The sequence below is a fragment of the Salarias fasciatus genome, chromosome 10 (assembly GCF_902148845.1).
Source record: "Salarias fasciatus chromosome 10, fSalaFa1.1, whole genome shotgun sequence".
Lineage (NCBI taxonomy): Eukaryota > Metazoa > Chordata > Actinopteri > Blenniiformes > Blenniidae > Salarias > Salarias fasciatus.
The window spans coordinates 1,350,101-1,370,422 of NC_043754.1; the positions used below are offsets into that span (position 1 = coordinate 1,350,101).

The 20,322-nt window shown below is 48.5% G+C and overlaps 1 protein-coding gene across 1 annotated transcript in view; it reads left to right on the forward strand.

Moving 5' to 3' along the window:
• ntm (neurotrimin) overlaps positions 1-18,392 on the forward strand; it is a 511,763-nt gene extending 493,371 nt beyond the window's left edge. Inside the window, exons 5-9 of the mRNA XM_030100686.1 lie at positions 9,337-9,465; positions 13,647-13,767; positions 13,870-14,021; positions 15,235-15,270; positions 16,886-18,392. Of these exons, the coding sequence (XP_029956546.1) occupies positions 9,337-9,465; positions 13,647-13,767; positions 13,870-14,021; positions 15,235-15,270; positions 16,886-16,989 (542 nt within the window). The 3' untranslated portion in view covers positions 16,990-18,392. The remainder of the gene's footprint in view (positions 1-9,336; positions 9,466-13,646; positions 13,768-13,869; positions 14,022-15,234; positions 15,271-16,885) is intronic.
• The last annotated feature ends 1,930 nt before the right edge of the window (positions 18,393-20,322 follow it).

Sequence of the window (20,322 nt, forward strand, 5' to 3'; positions counted from 1 at the left end):
TGCCTGGCTGGACTCAAACCAAGGACCCGATCGTCCACGCGGTGCTGCCGGACTAAAGCCAGCGTCCTTCCCGGGTCCAGCCGGACGCAGCTGTCACTTCCTGTCTCCACGCTCGCTGTTTAAACAAGTCGTGGATTCAGATTTAGCAGTTTGGCGTCGGCAGCAGAGCAACAGCGTTTCTCACAGTGCGACTCGTCCCGGGATTTGAACCGTCTCCACTTGCTCACTCAGACAGCTGGACGGTGTTGTCGTCCATATAGCCACTGTTTCCAGCTTTTCAGATCCTTTCCTCTTCGAGTCATTCACGTTTCCAAACATGATGTTGTAAATAATGTAAATAAAGAACTGTTTGTTGGTGTTCAGCAGAACAGCTTCAGTGACGGCGTGTCGGTTCCCCTCTGCTGCTCAGACCCAGAACGTGGTTTGGTTTCTGGCAGCACGGTGCGATTAGACGACCCTCTGAGACCCCGAGCTGGACCCTATTGATCCTGGATTACAGCTGGGCCAGCACCTCAGACTGGTTTTGGTGTTTTCAGATGATCCCTACAGCGTTTCTTCCTGGTGGCAGCCTCTGCTCTCGGCAGCCTCTCCTCTCGGCAGCAGCCTGACGGAGATGATTTGCGTCCATCCTGTTCTGCTCTCAGACAGGAACCTCAGTTTTCAGTTTCAGAAAGGCTGATTTGAATCAGTGAGATCGACTGAATAGTTTCACCCGGAGTTCAGCTCCTGCTCCACCGAAAGAGGATGAATGGAGCCCGGTTTGGCCGAGTCGCCATGGCAACGGGGAAGCGGTGGGAGGGGTTTTCATTTTAATGTGCTCAAATATTTCGTTTATTATGTTTTGTGAAGCAGTGTAACCCGCTGCAGCGTTAAGAGAGCAGGAGACCGTCGCTGCTCCCATCAATGCGTCGGTTTAAAGGTCGTCTTGTGAAATCTCAGTAATGCTACAGGGGCAAACTGCTTGAAATGTAGGCATTTAATTTAACTAAGTTAGTTGCAAACAGACTGGGAGAAGTTTAGAATGAAATCTAAAAAATATTGTTCAAACAGGAAACACCTGGGAATAATGTCCTGGGAGAACCATGAAGCTTTTCAACAGGTTTTACAATGAACAGTAAATATTAAGAGGCTGACCGAGCATCATGCTGCTTTCAGACACATGGCTCTTATCAGCTAGATAGTTATTTATATCTATTTATATCTCCAACTATTTTCCAAAAAGGACTTGTCATGTTGTTTGTGGATGATAAATTGTGATAAAAAAGATAATATTCTGGAAAAGCTGCGATCTGATCACCATCTCCTGATCAATATTTAATTCTCTGCACAGTAACGCTGCTCCTTCATCCACGGATCGTTCTCAGAAGAACACAGCATGTTTGTGAAAGAGTATCTGCCTCCTGAGCCTGATGGACCCTGAAAGAAAAACACTGACAGATTTTTAAAAAGCGATTGTTTTAAATGACAGACGGCAGAAATCTGCTCCACTGAGCTCTGCAGCTGAATGAGTGAATGAGTGAAGAAAGGAAACTCTGTGTGACTGAAAGTGGGCGGAGTCAGAGAGAAACTTTAGGTTTTGAGGGGGAAACCTGCTCAAGATCAGAGGTCCATTTATAAAGATGTCCGAAGCTCAGAACGGGCCCTGAAAGCTTCCTGCGCCGAGATGTGTGTTTAAAACTGTAGTGGGGGTGACGATGAGGCTCCGCCCCCTCAGCTTCACCCCGGGTGTCTGGAGCTGCTGGACTCCGGAGAACCCGACTGCAGAGGGCAAGGTGGAGAACAGCTGGTTTATTTGTTGTTACTTTTTTGGGGTTTACTCCATTTTTGGCTTTCGGCCATGTTTTCTAAGAGGCTCCAGGTGAGTTCCAGGTTCAGTTACCTCCTTCTGTCAAACTGAACCGTTCAGTTTCCCTCGTTCAGTTTAACAGACGCAGAGTTTTCACCAAACCTGCTTCGTGAAACGACCCTGATCTGCTCAAGGTGCGAACTCGATTCTGTGAACATCGACCCCCAGAGCATCGTGTCTGACGGACATTTAAAACGCGTTCTGTAGAATCCGTCAGATCCTCCGGTCAGACGTGGTTCTGTTTGAGCCCTGCATCCGGTCACTTCCTGGTGAATCTTTTCCAGAAAGCTTTTCTCATCTCACCAGGATCCAACTGACTCCAGACTGTCGTTTCAAAACTCCTCCTGTTTGATGCATTTGTGGTATTTTTCTTGACTTTTCACCTGAAAACGCCACACAGAGTGTAGCTGATCAGACTTTATGTACGACTTTAGTCAGTCGGGCTCTTCGTCTACTGCTTGATGTAAATGAATGAGTTGAAGTTCCTCCTGAACAGTCAGCGTTGTGTTTGTGGTAGCGGGCGGTGGGGTTGTGTTTGTGTTACCGGGCGGTGGGGTTGTGTTTGTGGTATCGGGCGGTGGGGTTGTGTTTGTGGTACCGGGCTGTGGGGTTGTGTTTGTGGTACCGGCTGTGGGGTTGTGTTTGTGGTACCGGGCGGTGGGGTTGTGTTTGTGGTACCGGGCGGTGGGGTTGTGTTTGTGGTACCGGGCGGTGGGGTTGTGTTTGTGGTACCGGGTGGTGGGGTTGTGTTTGTGGTACCGGGCGGTGGGGTTGTGTTTGTGGTACCGGGTGGTGGGGTTGTGTTTGTGGTACCAGGCGGTGGGGTTGTGTTTGTGGTATCGGGCGGTGGGTTGTGTTGTGGTACCGGGTGGTGGGGTTGTGTTTGTGGTATCGGGCGGTGGGTTGTGTTTGTGGTATCGGGCGGTGGGGTTGTGTTTGCGGTATCGGGCGGTGGGGTTGTGTTTGTGGTATCGGGTGGTGGGGTTGTGTTTGTGGTACCGGGCGGTGGGGTTGTGTTTGTGGTACCGGGCGGTGGGGTTGTGTTTGTGGTACCGGGCGGTGGGGTTGTGTTTGTGGTACCGGGCGGTGGGGTTGTGTTTGTGGTACCGGGCGGTGGGGTTGTGTTTGTGGTACCGGGCGGTGGGGTTGTGTTTGTGGTACCAGGCGGTGGGGTTGTGTTTGTGGTACCGGGCGGTGGGGTTGTGTTTGTGGTATCGGGCGGTGGGTTGTGTTTGTGGTATCGGGCGGTGGGTTGTGTTTGTGCGGTGTGTTTTCACTCCTCTTTCCTGGAGTGCAGTGGAGTGTGGAGCTGGAGCAGTGTGTGTTTTCTTCTCTTAAAGGTGAAACAGAAGCAGAGATTCTCTCTCTTCCCTCCGTGGTCGTTTTCTCGCCGTTCGCTCGCTCGGCTCTACATGGCGGCTTCTCGTCTCCTTGCCGGAGTCACGGAGGACTGGCGGCCTGGACGATTAGAAGCAGCCCTGGTTTCACTTCCTCTCTGTGTGTTCAGAACAGTGACGCCTGCTGTTGACGGGTCCGGGCTGAAGCACGCTGTCACAACACGTTTTCTCCGCCGGCAAACCTCTGGAGTGGAGCTAAAGCTGCGCGGTAATGCGAACAACCCCGAGCTACTGTATTCCTTGATCCCCGCTTTACCCCTTTCTGTTTGTTTCCTTCAAAGCGGATGATGCATCAGAGCAGTGCTGGCACATTAGGAGATTCCACACGCCCCGGGCCGATCATCCGGGAGGGAGCTATCTATATCTGAGCCTCGCCCGGCACCTCATTGTCTCCTCACACATCTTCTGAAGACGCTCTTTCTTTTTTCTCGGTTTGTTTGCAGAGCAGCAGCTTTGTCGCTTCTTCTCGGGCTCATCTCGCTCCTGACGCCGGTGGAGGCAGCGTCTCGCCTGCTGCTCGGTTCTGTTCGTCCTCGTCTTAACCGGCCGATCTGCCTTTCTCTTTCCATTTCCTTCACTCGCCCTGCTCGGATTCATGGCTTAAAATCCTGCTGCTCCGCTGCTAAACGCTGATATCCCTCCAGCATCTGCTCTCTTCGACCTTCTTCTTTCATTTCCAAACTTGTTCCCCTCGCCCCGGACACACACATCTTCCTCTCTCTCCATTTTCTCACCCCATTTTCTGCTTTGCCCTTGAGTGTGAGCGTGGCATTTCAGGGACAGAGGGTACGTTATCAGCACCGGCCTCTCTGGAGACTCCCCGGCTCGCTCTGCTTTCTCCGGCCGGCCGCCGTCCTCCGTGGCGGTCGCCCCACCGCCCCGCCATGTCGCTCTGATGGCCGTGTGGGACACGCCGCTATCTCACTGATGGCTCGGTCACAAACTCAGCAGCCCTCCTTAACAAAAGACCCTGAAAATTATAAAGGCCGGCACAGAAAATGTCCTCATTCCTTCGTGACAAGAGGAGAGAAAGTGTCGGAATCGCTGTACATTCTGTGGCACTTTGGGAAGGCCGGCCCGCTGAACTGGAAAATGCTATAATGATTTGTTTGGCTGTTTGTCGGAGGTTGGCTAATGCTGTGTACCGAGTGCTACAGCAGAGCAGGAACTCTTTGTTTCTGCTGAGCCGACATTTGTTCCTGCTATGGTCCAAATCAAAAGAAACTTTATTCCTGGGCTCTCAGCTCGCTGCGGTTTTCCGGTGATTTCTCCTCCGACGGCCCGTCGGGCTCACCACCGGGGGAGGAGGAGGTGAACGCCGACCGCAGACGGTCCCCGGAATCTCCCGTCCATCCGTCTTCTTGATTCAAGTCAAGCATGCGGTGAAGGGCAGAGCACAGGACAGTGTGTCCATCTATCAGCAGACCAGACGCCGGGGACACCATTCCACGCCGAGACCTTCTCACCGCCGAGCCGTTCAGGCACCGGGTAACCCAACAAGCCTGCTGGAAGCTTTAGAAATACGACACAAACCTTCAACCTCACAAAGGCTCCAAGCTCTGAAGCAGGCTTTTCTGGCGGCTCCAACAAAATCATACTGAGGAAAAAGTTAAAAGACAGTTGGACCGTTGGGGACGTCAGTTCCAAGGTGGACCAGGCTGGACTTCTGGCCGAGAACCTTCAGGACTCAGGGTTCTTCAGAGTTCTCACCCTGCAAAATCCTGCAATTCACATTCCTGCAAATGAGTCGGTCCATGACGGTTCCCTTCCTTTGAACTGATGCTGAAGATGTGTGTGTGAAGTGGGCCTTGTTTGGTCTGGATCAGGACCCAGTGGGCTCTGCTGCAGGGTGTATTCTTCATCGTTGTGCCTGCCTCTGGCAAGGCACAACGATTAATATCCACAAGAAGAGAGAGTACTCACTGAAGTGCAGGACTTTTTCTTTTTCTGGAATTCTCTGGAATAGTGTGCTGTGAACTTTTTCCAGCGTTCGGGCAAAATAACTCTGTGTAAATTCCCAAAAACCGGGCATTTTTCCCCCATGTGAGAGAATGACAGTCAACTGAAAAAATGAAACAAAATCTTCCCAAATTCAATTTCAGCTCTGGGTTCTCGAAAAAAAGCATTTCTTCAACCATACAAAAATGAATGAAAAACTGCTGATTCACTGTCATGGCTGCTGAGTGCAGCTGTCTCCATGGCAACAGGCACACCTGCTGAGTGCAGCTGTCTCCATGGCAACAGGCACACCTGCTGAGTGCAGCTGTCTCCATGGCAACACACACCTGCTGAGTGCAGCTGTCTCCATGGCAACACACACCTGCTGAGTGCAGCTGTCTCCATGGCAACAGGCACACCTGCTGAGTGCAGCTGTCTCCGTGGCAACACACACACCTGCTGGCTCTCTGTCGGGGCTGATCTCAGCTCAGAGCTCACAGTGAAGATGAAGGTTTTATACAAGCACGTACACACACACACACACACACACACACACACACACACACACACACACACAGCAGTGGGCAGCAGCTTTTCGGGCACAAAAGTAAAATTTCCTCTGGAATTTTCTGGGTTTTATTGCTATTTTACCGTCAGGGTTGCGTCACTCAGATGTTCCTCAGCTTTGAGAATATCGGAGATGAAGCCGAGGCCTGCGCTCTGCAGCCTCTGGTTCAGACAGTCCCCGGTTTGAATCCCACTGGTCACCACTGTGGCAGCCTGAATAAAGCGCCGTATCTCAGCTGCTGCACCGTGGGGTCCCGGCAGTCCCTCTCTGTTAGGTTGACAATGAGTAGGATCAGCCTGAATGCAGAGAGATCATTTCCCCAGGGAGATCAATAGACATGCTCTCTGTGTTTAACTAACCAGCAGACCGGCAGACTCTGTTCTCCAGGACTGCAGCGGCTGCAGGGTTCAGCAGGTTCAGCCCCCAGTCACTGCATGGACATGCAGCTGATAGGAACCAGCTCGATGCACACACTTCAGCTGGGAGGATAATTGTTGCAAAGTTGGCAAGATACTGAAGAGGAGAACTTCAGAATGTCTGAACGGACTCGGGGAGCGGATACTGACCCTGCAGCCCGGAATCAAACCCGCCTGCTGACTCCAAACCAGACCCAGCTGATCCGCCAGCGTTTCCTCTCAGGAAGCGTCTGATCTGCGTAAAGCAGCAGAGGATTAGAACATCAGCTGAATATCGATCAGGCTGCGGAAAAACACACTTTCTGTAAAAAGAGCCGATCTGTAGTGAAGAGAGGTGAACATCTGTCCACATCTGTCTAAATCTGTCCACATCTGCCTCCGTCAGTCTGCCTGTATCAAAACCTGATGGATGCAAGCTGAACATACACTCCATCTTCAGGAAAGAAAGTTACGACTTCACATGATGATACTTTCTTTGTGTGCGTGCGTGCGTGTGTGCGTGCAGCTCCAGGAGATAGAAGCAGATGATTCCAGTGTTTAAATGAGTTAGAATAACTGTATTCAGAAAAGACGTGGGAAGAGTCTGCTGTCTGGACACACACCCAACGCCAACGCTAACACCGACACCAACGCCAACACCGACGCCACCAACACCGACACCAATACAAACACCAACACCGACACTAACGCCAGCACCGATGCTGACACCTACACTGACACCAACACCAATACCCACACCAACACACACACCAACACAGACACTGGCGCACACACCGACACCAACGTCGACAGCAACACCCACACCAGCACCTGCCTGAACAGCGGGGGACGCTCAGGTGAGCCTCGGGCTCTGCCGTCAGGGTGAACACACACCTTCCTCTGTTCGTGGACGGCCTCCTGGTGAAACAGGCCACCTGCTGAATGAGTGTGTGAGGCTCTAGATGCTGATTGACGTCACTTACCTCCAAAAGAACAGAGATAAAACATCCTGAAGTGGAAAACAGATGATCAGAGTGAGCAGGATGTGGTGGAGTTTCCATAAAGAAGCAACAAGATGAAATTTACCAAAATAAACTTCCTGTAAAGAGAAACAGCTGGAGGACAAGTGGAGACCTTCAGGGGGGGCGGTGGTAGGACAGGGTGGACTCATCTGGATTGACCAGCAGAGACGCATATGTCCATGTTTTCATGGTCCCACATGGTCCAGCATGGTCCAACATGGTCCAACATGGTCCCATATGGTCCAACACAGTCCAGCATGGTTCTACGTGGTCCCACATGGTCCACCATGGTCCAACATGGCCCAGCATGGTCCAGCAGGTCTCCTCTGCGGGACTCTGTTGGATCCAGCTTGCGTTTACCTTCATTCTGCATGCTTTGATGTGAGGAGGGGCTTTTCCCCAGCTGGCCCCCAACGACTTTCATTTCATTTCATTTTGTGCTTCTGTTGGAAATACTGGGCTTTGTGTAAAACTGGCTTTAAATTTGAATCTACGAACCCTTTGGAAAGAGTCCAGAGGAGGACGGAGTGCCGCGACGGCTGTGAGCCAGAGGTCACCAGGAGCCTTGACCTCTGGTGATGGGCCAGGGTCCAGGGTGACCGCTCCACTTCAGATGATCTCCAGGCCTTTCAGGAAGGAAGCGCAGAATAAATGAGGAGTGCAGCAGCTTCTTTCCTTCGTTTGGGGAAAATAAAGAAATCTCAGCCTCACTGAGCTCCGATATCCTGACTTTCTTCTCATCAGCGTGGTTCGTTACAGAGGAGGCGTTGCTCATTAAATTCATCGCTGTTTTGTTCCACATCATTTAGAAGAACAGAATATTTCGATGAAACTTTCAGCTCTCAAAAGACAGTTAGTCCTGATGTGAGATCCTGAAGACGACGATGCTAATGAGTGTTTCACAGAGCAGGAAGTGGTTCAGTGTGGCTGTCTGGACGCCGCGTGTCGCCGTGGGCAGCAGCCGGTACGCCTCGTCTCACGCTAGCTGCTAGCTGATAGCAGAGCGCGTCAGCCGGCGTTGGGTTTAACTGATGCCGTGCCCCCTCCCCTGCCCCCTCCCGCTGCGCCTCGTCAGGTGATCGTCGTGGCGGTGAAGACCCTGGAGGACCCGGTTCCGTCACGAGCCCAGAGCCAGCAGAGTGAATCCAGGCGGCGTCTTCCCGTCACCGTCCCGCTTCTGGGACGAGGCTTCAAGTCAATTACGCCCTTTGTTCTGGCGCTGAGTGCTGTATTAAGTGTCTCTGTCGAGCGTGTCAAATTGATACAAGAAAAGAAGCCCCCCCCCCCGCCGCCGCCGCCGCCGCCCCCTCCTCCAATCGCTGGTTGAGCTCGCAGGCTTGAGAGACGCACAAATACAAGAGCAGAAAATGAAAGTTCTGACAGACGAGTGATAATGAGCGCCGGCTGAACAAAGCGCTAATCACCACGTGTTGGAACAAGAGTGTCAGCGAGCTCAAGAAGCCGCTGCCTGTGAAACGAGGCGGCGGCGGCGGCGGCGGCGGCGTGCTGCCGTATCCGCTGCTGGAGGACGTGTGAATGTGGCCCGTCAGGCGGGATCCGACTCCGCCGGCTTCACGGCGCCGGAAGATCCCAGATCTGCTCCCACGGCGCTCCCGACCTGCTCTGGTCTCACCTCAAACCATCTGCTACCAGTGTGTGTGTGTGTGTGTGTGTGTGTGTGTGTGTGTTGTCTTGTATTTCTATCCTTGTCGGGGCCAAATGTCCCCGCAAGGATAGCAAAACGTGGAACGACGTGCCTTGTGGGGACCTTTTTCCGGTCCTAAGTAGGAGAAACAGTGTTTTCTTGACCATGTTGTTGTTACTGAAAAAAGTAAAAGTGCAAAAACATTTCTTTAGGGTTAGGCTTTGTTGTGGTGTGGGATAGGGTTAGGGTAAGGGTCAGGGTTAGGGGCTAGACTTGAATGGGAGTCAATGGACGGTCCCCACAAGGATAGAAATACAAGACTGTGTGTGTGCGTGTGCGTGTGGCGAGCAGGAAGCTTCCTTCAGCCTTCCTCATGAACGGCTGTGCTCCAGGGTTCAGGCCTGACTAGAGACGCACCGTGAAACCAGCAGAGCAGCAAACCGTCCACGTTAACTGACCCTGTGTGTGTGTGTGTGTGTGTGTGTGTGTGTGTGTGTGTGTGTGTGTGTGTGTTTCCCCTCACAGGAGACGTGGCGTCTGACGATGAGTACCTGGAGATCCCGTCCATCTCCAGACAGAGAGCGGGAACGTACGAGTGTTCGGCCGTCAACGACATTGACACCGATGTGCGGACCGTGGACATCACCGTCAACTGTGAGTGTTCCGCTGGACCGCCGCGCACACACACACACACACACACACACACACACACACACACACACACACACACACACACACACAGTGTTTACAGTACAGTGAGGAGTGTGATTACAGTAAAGTCAGTGGGTCTGTAGTGATTGTGGAACTGTGGGATCGAGAGTTTTTCTATGTTTTGTTGTGTTTTTAAGCTTCAAATTTCATATTATGTTGAATTCTAACTCTTTGTTTTGAAATCAGGCTGAGTTCTTGTTGTTTGTAGCTATAAAAAAAAGGTTTCCTTTAGTGTTATATCTGTTTCCCGTTTTTGTTATCAGCTACATATGTGAATTAATGGAAAACCAGATGTTCTGTCTGGTCAGAGCTGGGAAGGTGACTTTTAAAATGTATCCCCCTACAGATTGCAGATCACATGTCCTAAAATGTAATCTGTATTCTCTTAGATTACTCAAGTGAAGTAATGTATTCTAAATACTTTTATGTTACTTTTAGCTTACATGAAATGAGTCCAGTGCAGTGGTCTCCAAATGTTTTGTGCTCAAGACAAACCAAAGGACCAGTAAGACTCTGAAGACACACCTGTTCTGCCAAACAGCCTTTAAACACCTGTTTTCTCTCATATCAGATAAAATATGGAATGGATTAATGCCAAATAAAATGTGACAAAAACAACTATTTTTACGAATTAAATACTTAATCAGATATTTTAAGAAATTATCTGACGCTTCATCAAGGCAGAAACTGCAGCATTTAAACCAGACAGATCACAAAATTAAATTAAAAAAGGCAAAGAAAACTGAAGCTCAGAGAACGCTCAGTGTGGGAACCTGCTCTGTCCGTGGTCCTGAACTGATCACTAGAAATGGAACGTTTTGTATCAGGATTGAAACTTGAGCTATTGTAAATATTTTGCTTTATTTTATTTAAATCAAAAATAATTATTTTTCTGTAACCACATAGAGTTAACCCTCTAATGAGGGGACACCCTAAAATCCAAGTGGTCGTGTCCCCTGGGGACGGCGTCTCTTTAGAGGGACAGGCTATGAGGACTAAATGGAGGACATGTTTAAAACTAAATAATTGGAGCTCGTTGCTGAAAATAAATGGTCAAGAATCTGAGTGGAGACATGAAACGAGCTGCTCAGTCATTATAGGAAGAGTTTGGTTGCTGTAATAGCTAATGAAGGCTTTTCTAAAGTGAGACGGCCGTCAATAATTTTGGACGAGACACTTTGTTCAAAAGGAAATAAAAGAAGAATCCTGAATCATTTTGGTTTACAAAAAAAAAAAAAAAAACCTTCCTGGTTTGACTAAAAGTAACTTTGAGCCTGACGATAATGGCGAACAACAGTACACACTCTTCACATGTTCATTTTTCTTTTGTGAAAATATCAAACTGTTACAATGAGTAACAGTCTATTTTTTCAAAACAAAAATAAATCAAAATAAAATCTCCTGTAATTGTTACACTGACTGTCAGACTTCTCAAAACTCAGTGTATCAAATATAATGGTATCAAATCCCAACTTAAGCAAAAACTCCATCCTTTAAGAAAAGGGTTTCACAGAACTGGGATTGTTTGTCTGCCAAAAAATGAAGCGAAATATTTTTCAACTATGAAATAAATTAAATGCATTGACGTGTCAACCTCAAATCTAAAAACTGGGGGTGTCAACTTTACAATTTTTTCTACATATGACATCATATTTATTGTGACCTATTGCAGTTGTGCTAAATGACCACAAGATGGCTCTGTCTCCTTTGAAATACACTACCTCATAATTCCATTAAATCAAAGACGTTCCACTAGTTTTCAGACTAAAGGGCCGTTTCAGCTGTTAACTTGATATGTTCACTAAGCGTCTTGTCACATTTCTTTAATTTGTTGTATATAAAATCCCTCATGCACGCTTATGAACTGCTAGTGATAGCTCACTAGCTAGCGTTAATTTGCCAGCTAGCGTTAGCATCAATGCTTGCTGCAGCGTCTCTCCCTCCAGCCTGTTGGGGCGTTTCCATGGCGGCTGATCTCTCCTAGATCCCATACTGCTGCTGTAAACCAGCTTTGTCTGACACAGCCTCCACCCAGCAGCAGGTTCCATTTTGAAAAGCTGCCGCACTGCGCGCCGCTCGTTGTCAGCTGCGTCCCCGAGTCAACTTGAACGCAACACTGGCTGTGGCAGCTTTTGGAGGCTACGGAGGGGCAAAAACCCTTCTCCTCCTTAGCAGTCAAGATGTAGGGCAGCAATGAACCTGCAGAACAAACCCGTACTGCAGGTGTCATCTCTTCGACAAGTGGTTTTACTGAACCCACTAATTTATCGGTTTAATTTATCAGATTAAATTAATTTATCGGATCGATAAAAATGACGTCAGGTTGCCCCAAAACGGCCGAAAATTTATCGGACCGATAATTATCGTGCATCCCTAATTTATACACTTTGACACTTTATTTCATATCATATCGGTGCTTTTATCTACTTTTTATCGACCCTCAGAGGAAACAGCTCCTGTAATTTCAGTATCCCAGACGAGTAATGACACAGAAAACTCTTCTGTTATATTCTTTTCTATTCTAATATATTTTGTTCTTTGACCACACCCTGCAAAGATGTGATCCCTCTAACGTCTGACTACAACAAATTTAGCAGTAATGCTCGCTTAATGAAAACATTTCATTCACTTTGTCTGTTTTTGTGAAGCGAACTTGGTGAATCCAAAAATCAACACAAGGCTTTATTTTCTAAGAAATGCAGTTTTTTTGTTTTTTAATGTTTTATTACATTGTTGTTTCGAGTTTTGATTTTGAAAGTTTTTTTTAACCTCCTTTAATCATTTTTAGATTATCGATAAAGTGTTCTTCCAGTAATGGATCAAATGTTATTAAATTATTAGAGAATTCCAGCATCATGAGCTTTATTCCACTTAAGATAACGAGCTTCTCGTCAGGTGTTTTATCGCCTGGTTCCAGTTCCTCCTGAACGCTGAGCAGTTTCATTATTAACAGCCTTTCACTTTAAAAGCTGATCAAACTCTCCAGATATTAATTGTTTCTTCATTTTTGTGTATTCTGAAAACACACAACCTGTTTTTCAGTATTTTACTTCTTTGTGCCTGCCTCTGGTAAGGCACAAAGATTCCTGCTCTCGGGGGGCCTCATCCTCGCTACACATTTTAAACTTAGAATTTCTCATCTTCCGCCGATTTGTTTTGAGATTCCCAAAAACCTGGATTTTTTTTTTCCATGTTAACTGGATGAGAGCCGAGTGAAAAAAACATCCCTGAACAAGTCCATCGTGCCTCGCCATTCTTTCATGCAGAGACATCGCTAAAATATCAAAACATTGTCATTTTTGTCCTCTATCCAGACGTGAAAACTCCATTTCAATATTTTCTATCAAATTTAAACTGTGAGCTTTAAAGTGTGGTGAGAATTTCAGCCGTTTCTGGAGTATATAATGAGTGTGTATTGGAGAGTGACAGAGTGAGAGACACTTCATTTAAACAACAACAAAAAAATGAATGTCTCTCATCCACTCTGCCACATTTCTGGCTCAGTCTTTGCAACCTATACATCTAAATGTAGGTATTTCCCTCCTGATTCTCACAATGCTTTCATTTTGTCTCGATCTCAAACGGTTCCCTCTCCAGATGCATTTGTTTGAGGAGAGTGCAGAATTTCCAGTGCATTAAGAGAGATGTTTTCTCGCTCAAATCCAAAAGTTCACACATTTTTACACACTCGCTGTGGCTAAATGGATGATCCTACAGACAGGAAAAGATCAGGATGATTCCATGAAAGACTTTTGATGCTCACAGTGAAAAAAAAAAAATCCAATTTCACCTTTTGGTTCTGGAGAAAAAACATTTCTTCAACCATGCAAAATGAATGAAAAACTGCCGATTCACTGTCATGGCTGCTGAGAGCAGCTGGTCTCCATGGCAACACGCACACCTGCTGAGAGCAGCTGGTCTCCATAGCAACACGCACACCTGCTGAGAGCAGCTGGTCTCCATGGCAACACGCACACCTGCTGAGAGCAGCTGGTCTCCATGGCAACACGCACACCTGCTGAGAGCAGCTGGTCTCCATGGCAACACACACACCTGCTGAGAGCAGCTGGTCTCCGTCCAGCCTCCCCCGCCCCCCCGCCCCCCTGACCTGTGGCTGCTTGCAGACGCCCCCTCGGTGTCGGAGGGTCGGGACGTCGGGGTGACTCTGGGCCAGAGAGGCGTGCTGGAGTGCGAGGCGGACGCCGTGCCGGAGGCCGACTTCGAGTGGTACAAGGACGACAGAAGGTAACGGCTAAACGTTTAACCGCCGTTCTGTTCGACGAGTTTACTCCTCGATCTGCTCCCGGACCGTGGCGTCCCACTCAGACGAGCTGTTCGCCCCCCCAGGGTCTTCGGGGACTTCGATGGGCTGGAGATCGTGACCTCCGGGTCGCTGTCCAGGCTGACCTTCTTCAACGTGTCAGACGGGGATTATGGGAACTACACCTGCGTCGCCATCAACAAGCTGGGCAGCTCCAACACCAGCTTCCTCCTGTATGGTGAGTATCTGGATCAGGTTCAGGGACGTCCTGGACCGGATCCGGTCCTGAGGCGGCAGTGAGGAACCTGATCCATTGACGGGTCTCTGAGGGTCCAGCCTGAGGACACATGCGGGTCATCCAGGGGTCAGGTCAGGTCAAACCCTCAGAGCTGCTCCAGGTTCGGCTTTCTTAGCTTTCAATCCTGCAGCGCTGAGCAGTCAGTCTTTCAGCCATGTTTCACTCCTGTGACCTTCAGCTCAAGGTCAACGGGACCCTTTAGACCTTCAGTTGAGTTTTTCTGTTCCGTGATTCTCGTCAGCCTCGCTGATCGTCCTCAGATCTTCACAACTGTTGGTTCCACCCTCCTTCTCTCAGATTATCCATCTATTCCAGCTCCTCTGCTGCCTTGCTCATCGCTGTTTTCCTTCTTTATCCGCCTGATCTGAAGTGCAGCGGTGCGATTCCCGCCTTCTCTCAGACCGACCGCTCGGTTCACAGCAGTGGACCGGTCTCCACTGCGGTGGCGCCTCACGGTGGCCGACGGCGGTTCGTTTCCAGGTTTTCATCTCCGGTGGACAGAAACACGTTTTCAGGCTTCAGGCGTCAGACTGATGAGCTGCACGTTGTTTTCAGCTCGTTAGGAGAATCACAGGTTCAGCGCTAATTTAATCACCGCTGATTCATTTATATCCACACAGCTAGCACAAGACTTCAGTTAAACTATGTGTTTATATATAAAACTTAAAACTAAAATTAAACTAAATTAAACTTTAAACCTGTTGCACCACATAATAAACGAGATTGAACTACAGACCTGTCAGTATGAACACCCTGGTTTGGTTCCAGGCCCTGGTTTGGTTCCAGACCCTGGTTTGGTTCCAGGCCCTGGTTTGGTTCCAGACCCTGGTTTGGTTCCAGACCCTGGTTTGGTTCCAGGCCCTGGTTTGTTTCCAGACCCTGGTGGATCAGGGTGCAGTTCCAGGGTCGTCAGGACCGGATCAGTCACAGCTGAGCGGTGGGAGTGTGTCGTGCTGCAGACTGGGTGAAGACCTGATCCCGCTGGTATCGGTACAGACCACTGCGGCGGCTCGGAGGAGCCGGATCGAGCCGCCATTGAGCTTCAGTCACTGTGGAAATGTTGAGCTTCAGAGTAAAACCGTCAGGGTCTCATCTTCCTCTCTTCACCCGACATTCACCGTGTTGCTGTTGTGTTTCCTCTCTCCTGCTCCAGTGGTAATTGAACCTACTAGCTCCACACTATTGCAAGGTCAGTATCGAGTCCCGGCATGCTGCTCCGCCTCCGACGGCATGAACCGCATGCTGGAGCGTGTCAGCCGCCGCCATTCTCACCACAGGCGGCGGCGTCACTTCTTCATCCTGCTGCATCCTAACCTTCCTCCCGCTCGTGTTCTGACATGCTCGATGGATCGGCCGTAGATCGGACTCTCTGGGAACCCGGTCGACGCTTCTGCTTCTCGCTAACTTGTGTTTCATCTTTTCTTTTTGCAAACCTCTCTGTGGCGTCGGGTTGGTTTTGCTTTGTGCATGCTCTTTGTAAGTATTGGCTGTCGTCTCGTGATCGTTGTGCTCGTCGTGCTCGTCATGTGTTCGTCTTCGGAATCCCTCCCTGTTAATCCTGCTGATAGCTGTAGAGTGCTGATACTGATACTGATGCTGATGCTGATGCTGATACCTTGTAGAGTAATCAGCTGATGATCAGCTGACGTCCCGGTGGCGGCGGCAGACGGCAGCGTTCCTGAACAGACCTGCTCCTCGCTCTCTGTATCACAGCTGCATTCAGGCCTTTGATTCCGACTGAGCGATGGTTCTATTCTAATTAACCATATGCAGGATTAGGGCTAATCCACTGTGGGGGGGAGGGGGGAGGGGGGGTAATTGGATAGATGCCCCAAAGGAAACTGCAGTGAACTCATGGCAATCCAAGGGAAATGAGGAGTCATTGTTCTCAGATCTTCAAAGTAAAAAGTTGGAAATTGTCCTCAATCCTCACACAAAGCAGCCGTTCGATGGAATCGGCCTCGTTCTGAAAGCAGCATGATGAAAACGTTACGCCGGTTTGTTCATGGAGCATTTTATGGTTTTAGCCCCGGATTCTTTGTTCCGTTGAAACCTGAAACCCGCTGATGAGGGGGAGGGGCCTGGCTGCTGCTGAACCGTCTCCGGTCAGCGGCGTTCCGTCAGCCTGACGGTTGAACTGACGTTTGATGTTTTAAAGTTCAGTTCTATGAACGAGGACTTCCTGTTTTTTTTAAGGACCAATGAAAATAGAGAGATTTATTCAGTCACTGGGGAATATTTCTGACTTCTCCTGAAAGCAGAATTCCTCAAACTGGTAGAAACATTTTTCCAAAGCTCCTCAGCCGAACTCAAACGGGCAAAATTCCCCCAAAAAGAGTTGATTTACATTGCTGTAAATTTTAGTTTGAGCCTTAAATTTAAATTCTAATGTTCGCACTTCCACAACAATATTTGAACTCGTGAAAATAAATGGAGTAGATCCCATAATTATACTGAGTTTATACCTCATATATACACAGATTTCCATTAGATCGATGTTAAACATGCTGAAAGCTTCTGTCGGGTTTGGAGTCAAACTGAACAGAAACAGAAGAGGACCGAGGAGTGAGCCCTGGGGTTCTCCAACACCCCTGTTCCACGTGTCAATAGTTTCACCTTTAATTTTAGTTTAAAACTTTCAGAGTTTCTGGAAAGACCTTCCTCTGTTGATTTAAAAATGGCCGCCGTTCTGAGCCCGCCCCCGGACGTTCAGACCCAGATGTTAGATCTGTAGACGTGGATCCAGCTGTTCTCTGTGCATGCTGATGCTGTGGAACCGGCTGACCGCGTCCCCTCCCCCCCAGGACCGAGAGCAGTCCAGGACGGCAGCGGCGGCGGCGCCGTGGGAGTCCACGCCCACTCCTGCCTCCTCCTCCTCGTCTTTCTGCCCTTCCTGCTCCGCTTTTGAAGAGGACTGGACCTGAACCCGAGTCTTTTCCCTCTTTTTCTTTTCTTTCCTTTTCTTTTCGTTTTCCCCGGTGGAACCGTAGACTGATGCACCCCGAGTGCATGAGGCGTTCTGCGACCACTAAACCAGAACATCATTAATCTCTTTTACTTCTTTTAGACTTTCAGGATGTAACGATTGTTTCACCTTCTAATTGAATTTTTCCTGAGTGATTTTCTGTCTAAATTATAGCGTCTGGATTTTCTCTTTTTACGTCTCGGAAAGAAAAACAAAAAAACAAAAACAGATTTCTTAAAGGTCCCGTCGTGTTCCAGTGGGTTTCTCATGGTTTTTAACGTCTCCTCCAGGACAGAGCGCAGTGTGAGAGGGTGAAGCAGAGGATTGTGGGTCGAATAGAAGCCTCTTGCAGTGGTGGGAAGCAGGAAGTGTTTATTCTCAGCGTTCTAGTGATTTGCCTGCTGATGTGTTCTGCTAATATTTTTTAATTTAATTCCATTTTTTTTTTGCAGTTATGTTTAGTTTTAAATACTTTTTCAGAAGGGAAGCTGTAATTATTTAGAACATTGATCTTAGGTTTTGTTTTTTGGGACCATTACCAGCTGTTCTCAGAACTCGTGTCCAGAATAATCATGTTAGAGTTCCGTCGTTCCGACCGGAGGCGGAGTTTCCTCCGCCGTGTGGAACCCGATCAGCTGATCGTGTTGCTTTGAAACGTTCCGACCAGCATCGCAGACGAGAGTCCAGCCGGCGAGTCGCCCGAAGAGGACATTAAAAGAAACACTTTTTGCATGTATTTAGACACAAATAACCCAAAGACTCCAGCAGTGGACAGAAATCCAGCGGCTGCGAGGCGAAGAGGAGCGATGGAGGACGGACGCCGTCCTGATAACCCACACACACACACACACACTCACACACTGATCAGCTGCCTGGACGGGAGACCTTCACTGTCGGGGTTTAAACATCTTTGTGTTTGTTCTGCAGTCATTTTTTGGGGATTGTTTGTAAAATGGTTTTCTTGATCCACAATCATCAGAGCGTCTGGCAGACAGACGCGCCGTCCCTCTTCGTCCAGCGGGGGTCATTTTTGTTAAAATGGTCTAAATGTTCACAAAATCAGTTCAAAAGCAACATGAGGTTCATTAAAGTCGTTTAAAAAGTCCGTCCTAGTTCTATTTATTCTTCTGTGTTGTCGTCAGACTTGAGGCTGAGAGCTCCTGGACGTGGAGGCAGATGGACTGGTGAGGCTGAAGCATTCTGGGAAACAGACCGTAGAGTCTGGACGTCCAGCAGTCGATCAAACCGTCCAACCGTCCAGCCGGTCGTCCCGGTGGACGGCTGAGGACGGCCCGGCTGTCTGCCAGCCTCATGTTGCTTCTGAAGGACGTTTGTACAGTTTTTAAGAGTTAATCTTCACAGCTCACCTGTGACGCACGCGCACACACACACACACACACACACACACTCAGTCTCGTATTTCTATCCTCGTGGGGACCGTCCATTGACTCCCATTCATGTCTAGCCCCTAACCCTGACCCTTACCCTAACCCTAACCCACACCACAACAAAGCCTAACCCTAAAGAAATGTTTTTGCACTTTTACTTTTTTCAGTAACAACATGGTCAAGAAAACACTGTTTCTCCTACTTAGGACCGGAAAAAGGTCCCCACAAGGCACGTCGTTCCACGTTTTGCTATCCATGTGGGGACATTTGGCCCCAACAAGGATAGAAATACGAGAACACACACACACACACACACACACACACACACACACACACACACACACACGTGTCCTCCCTCTTCACCGCAGTGTTCTCTTCTCACAGTCAAGAGCATCAGTGTGTTTTTATACGGGAGTCTGGGGAAACACCATCTGAGATGATCGTGACCTTTGAACCAAAATGTACAGCGAGCGAATCCGACTGCGGGGGTGGGGGGGGGTGGCTGGGGGGTTAGCAGGGCTGATGGTTCCGGTCTGAAAGCCAGTTGCAATAACAGGAATCCATCAGAAACTCTTTCTATCACTGGAAATCTGCCGTTTACGTACAGCGAGAAAAGACGATGCATCAGCCACAACAATATGACCACTGACCACCGTGGACACCAGGGGTCAACATGAGGCCCGGGGGCCAAAACCAGCCTGACAGAGGCTTCAGTCGCACTGATGAGACTCCTCACAGAGAGATCGGTCTTGGAAGACGTTTGGGTCAAATCGATGTGGACCTCAGTGAACCGGCGTTGCCGCCGAAGCAGGACCAGGGTTCTAGACCAGGGTTCTAGACCAGGGCTCTAGACCAGGGTTCTAGACCAGGGTTCTGCAACCTTTATGACCAAAAGTGAATTACCATCAATTCCAGTTGTTCTGGAGCCATAAAGAACATTTAACCTTTAAAATGAGGCAAATGCAGCTCAGGAAGTTTTATACATGGTTTGAATCCACAAACAGAAACTAGATCTTATGATGCCTTCATGAAGTTTTAACTGCAGTTCAGAATAGTGAACATTTTATTACACTGAACCAGTTTTTGTTCCTGATTTTAACAATTTTGTTCCTGTTTTTGAGCGTTTTTGTTGAGTTTTGAATTTTTTTTTGCCATTTTGTCCCTTTTTAAGCAGTTGTTTGCTTTTTTCTACCATATTTAATTTTCTTATGTTAGAAATTGGAGATATTTCCGGTTTTTAAACTATTCTATCATTTTTTTTCCTCATTTCTTGGTTTTATCAATTTTTCCCAATTTTACTTGAACCTTCTTTGAATCCCTTTTGAACCAAGAGTGATGAATCATTTAATAATATAAAAAAGTGAAACGCTGATTCATGTTTCATGTTGTGAAGGCTTCGTGGAGCCACAGGTTGAACACCCTTGTTCGTGACTGTCGGCCTTTTCCCACCTCAGCAAGAAGAGAAACTCTGCTGTCAGACTTTATTCTTTGTGCCTGCCTCTGGCGAGGCGCCGACATTCCAATCCCAGCTGCTGCTTTGATTTTAAACTAAATTAAAAACATTGTGACTCATAGCAGCTGGTCTCCATGGCAACACACACACACCTGCTGAGTGCAGCTGGTCTCCATGGCAACACACACACACCTGCTGAGTGCAGCTGGTCTCCATGGCAACACACACACCTGCTGAGTGCAGCTGGTCTCCATGGCAACACACACACACCTGCAGACTCTGTTGTGGCTGATCTCAGCTCAGATTATACAAACACACACACACTCGGCAGCAGCTGGCAGGCACAAACTAAAATTTCTCGTGGAATTTTCTGGTTCTTTCAGATCTGGTTTCTGAGCCTGATGCTGATGGAAAGTTTTGTGTCTTTGCTCTGAC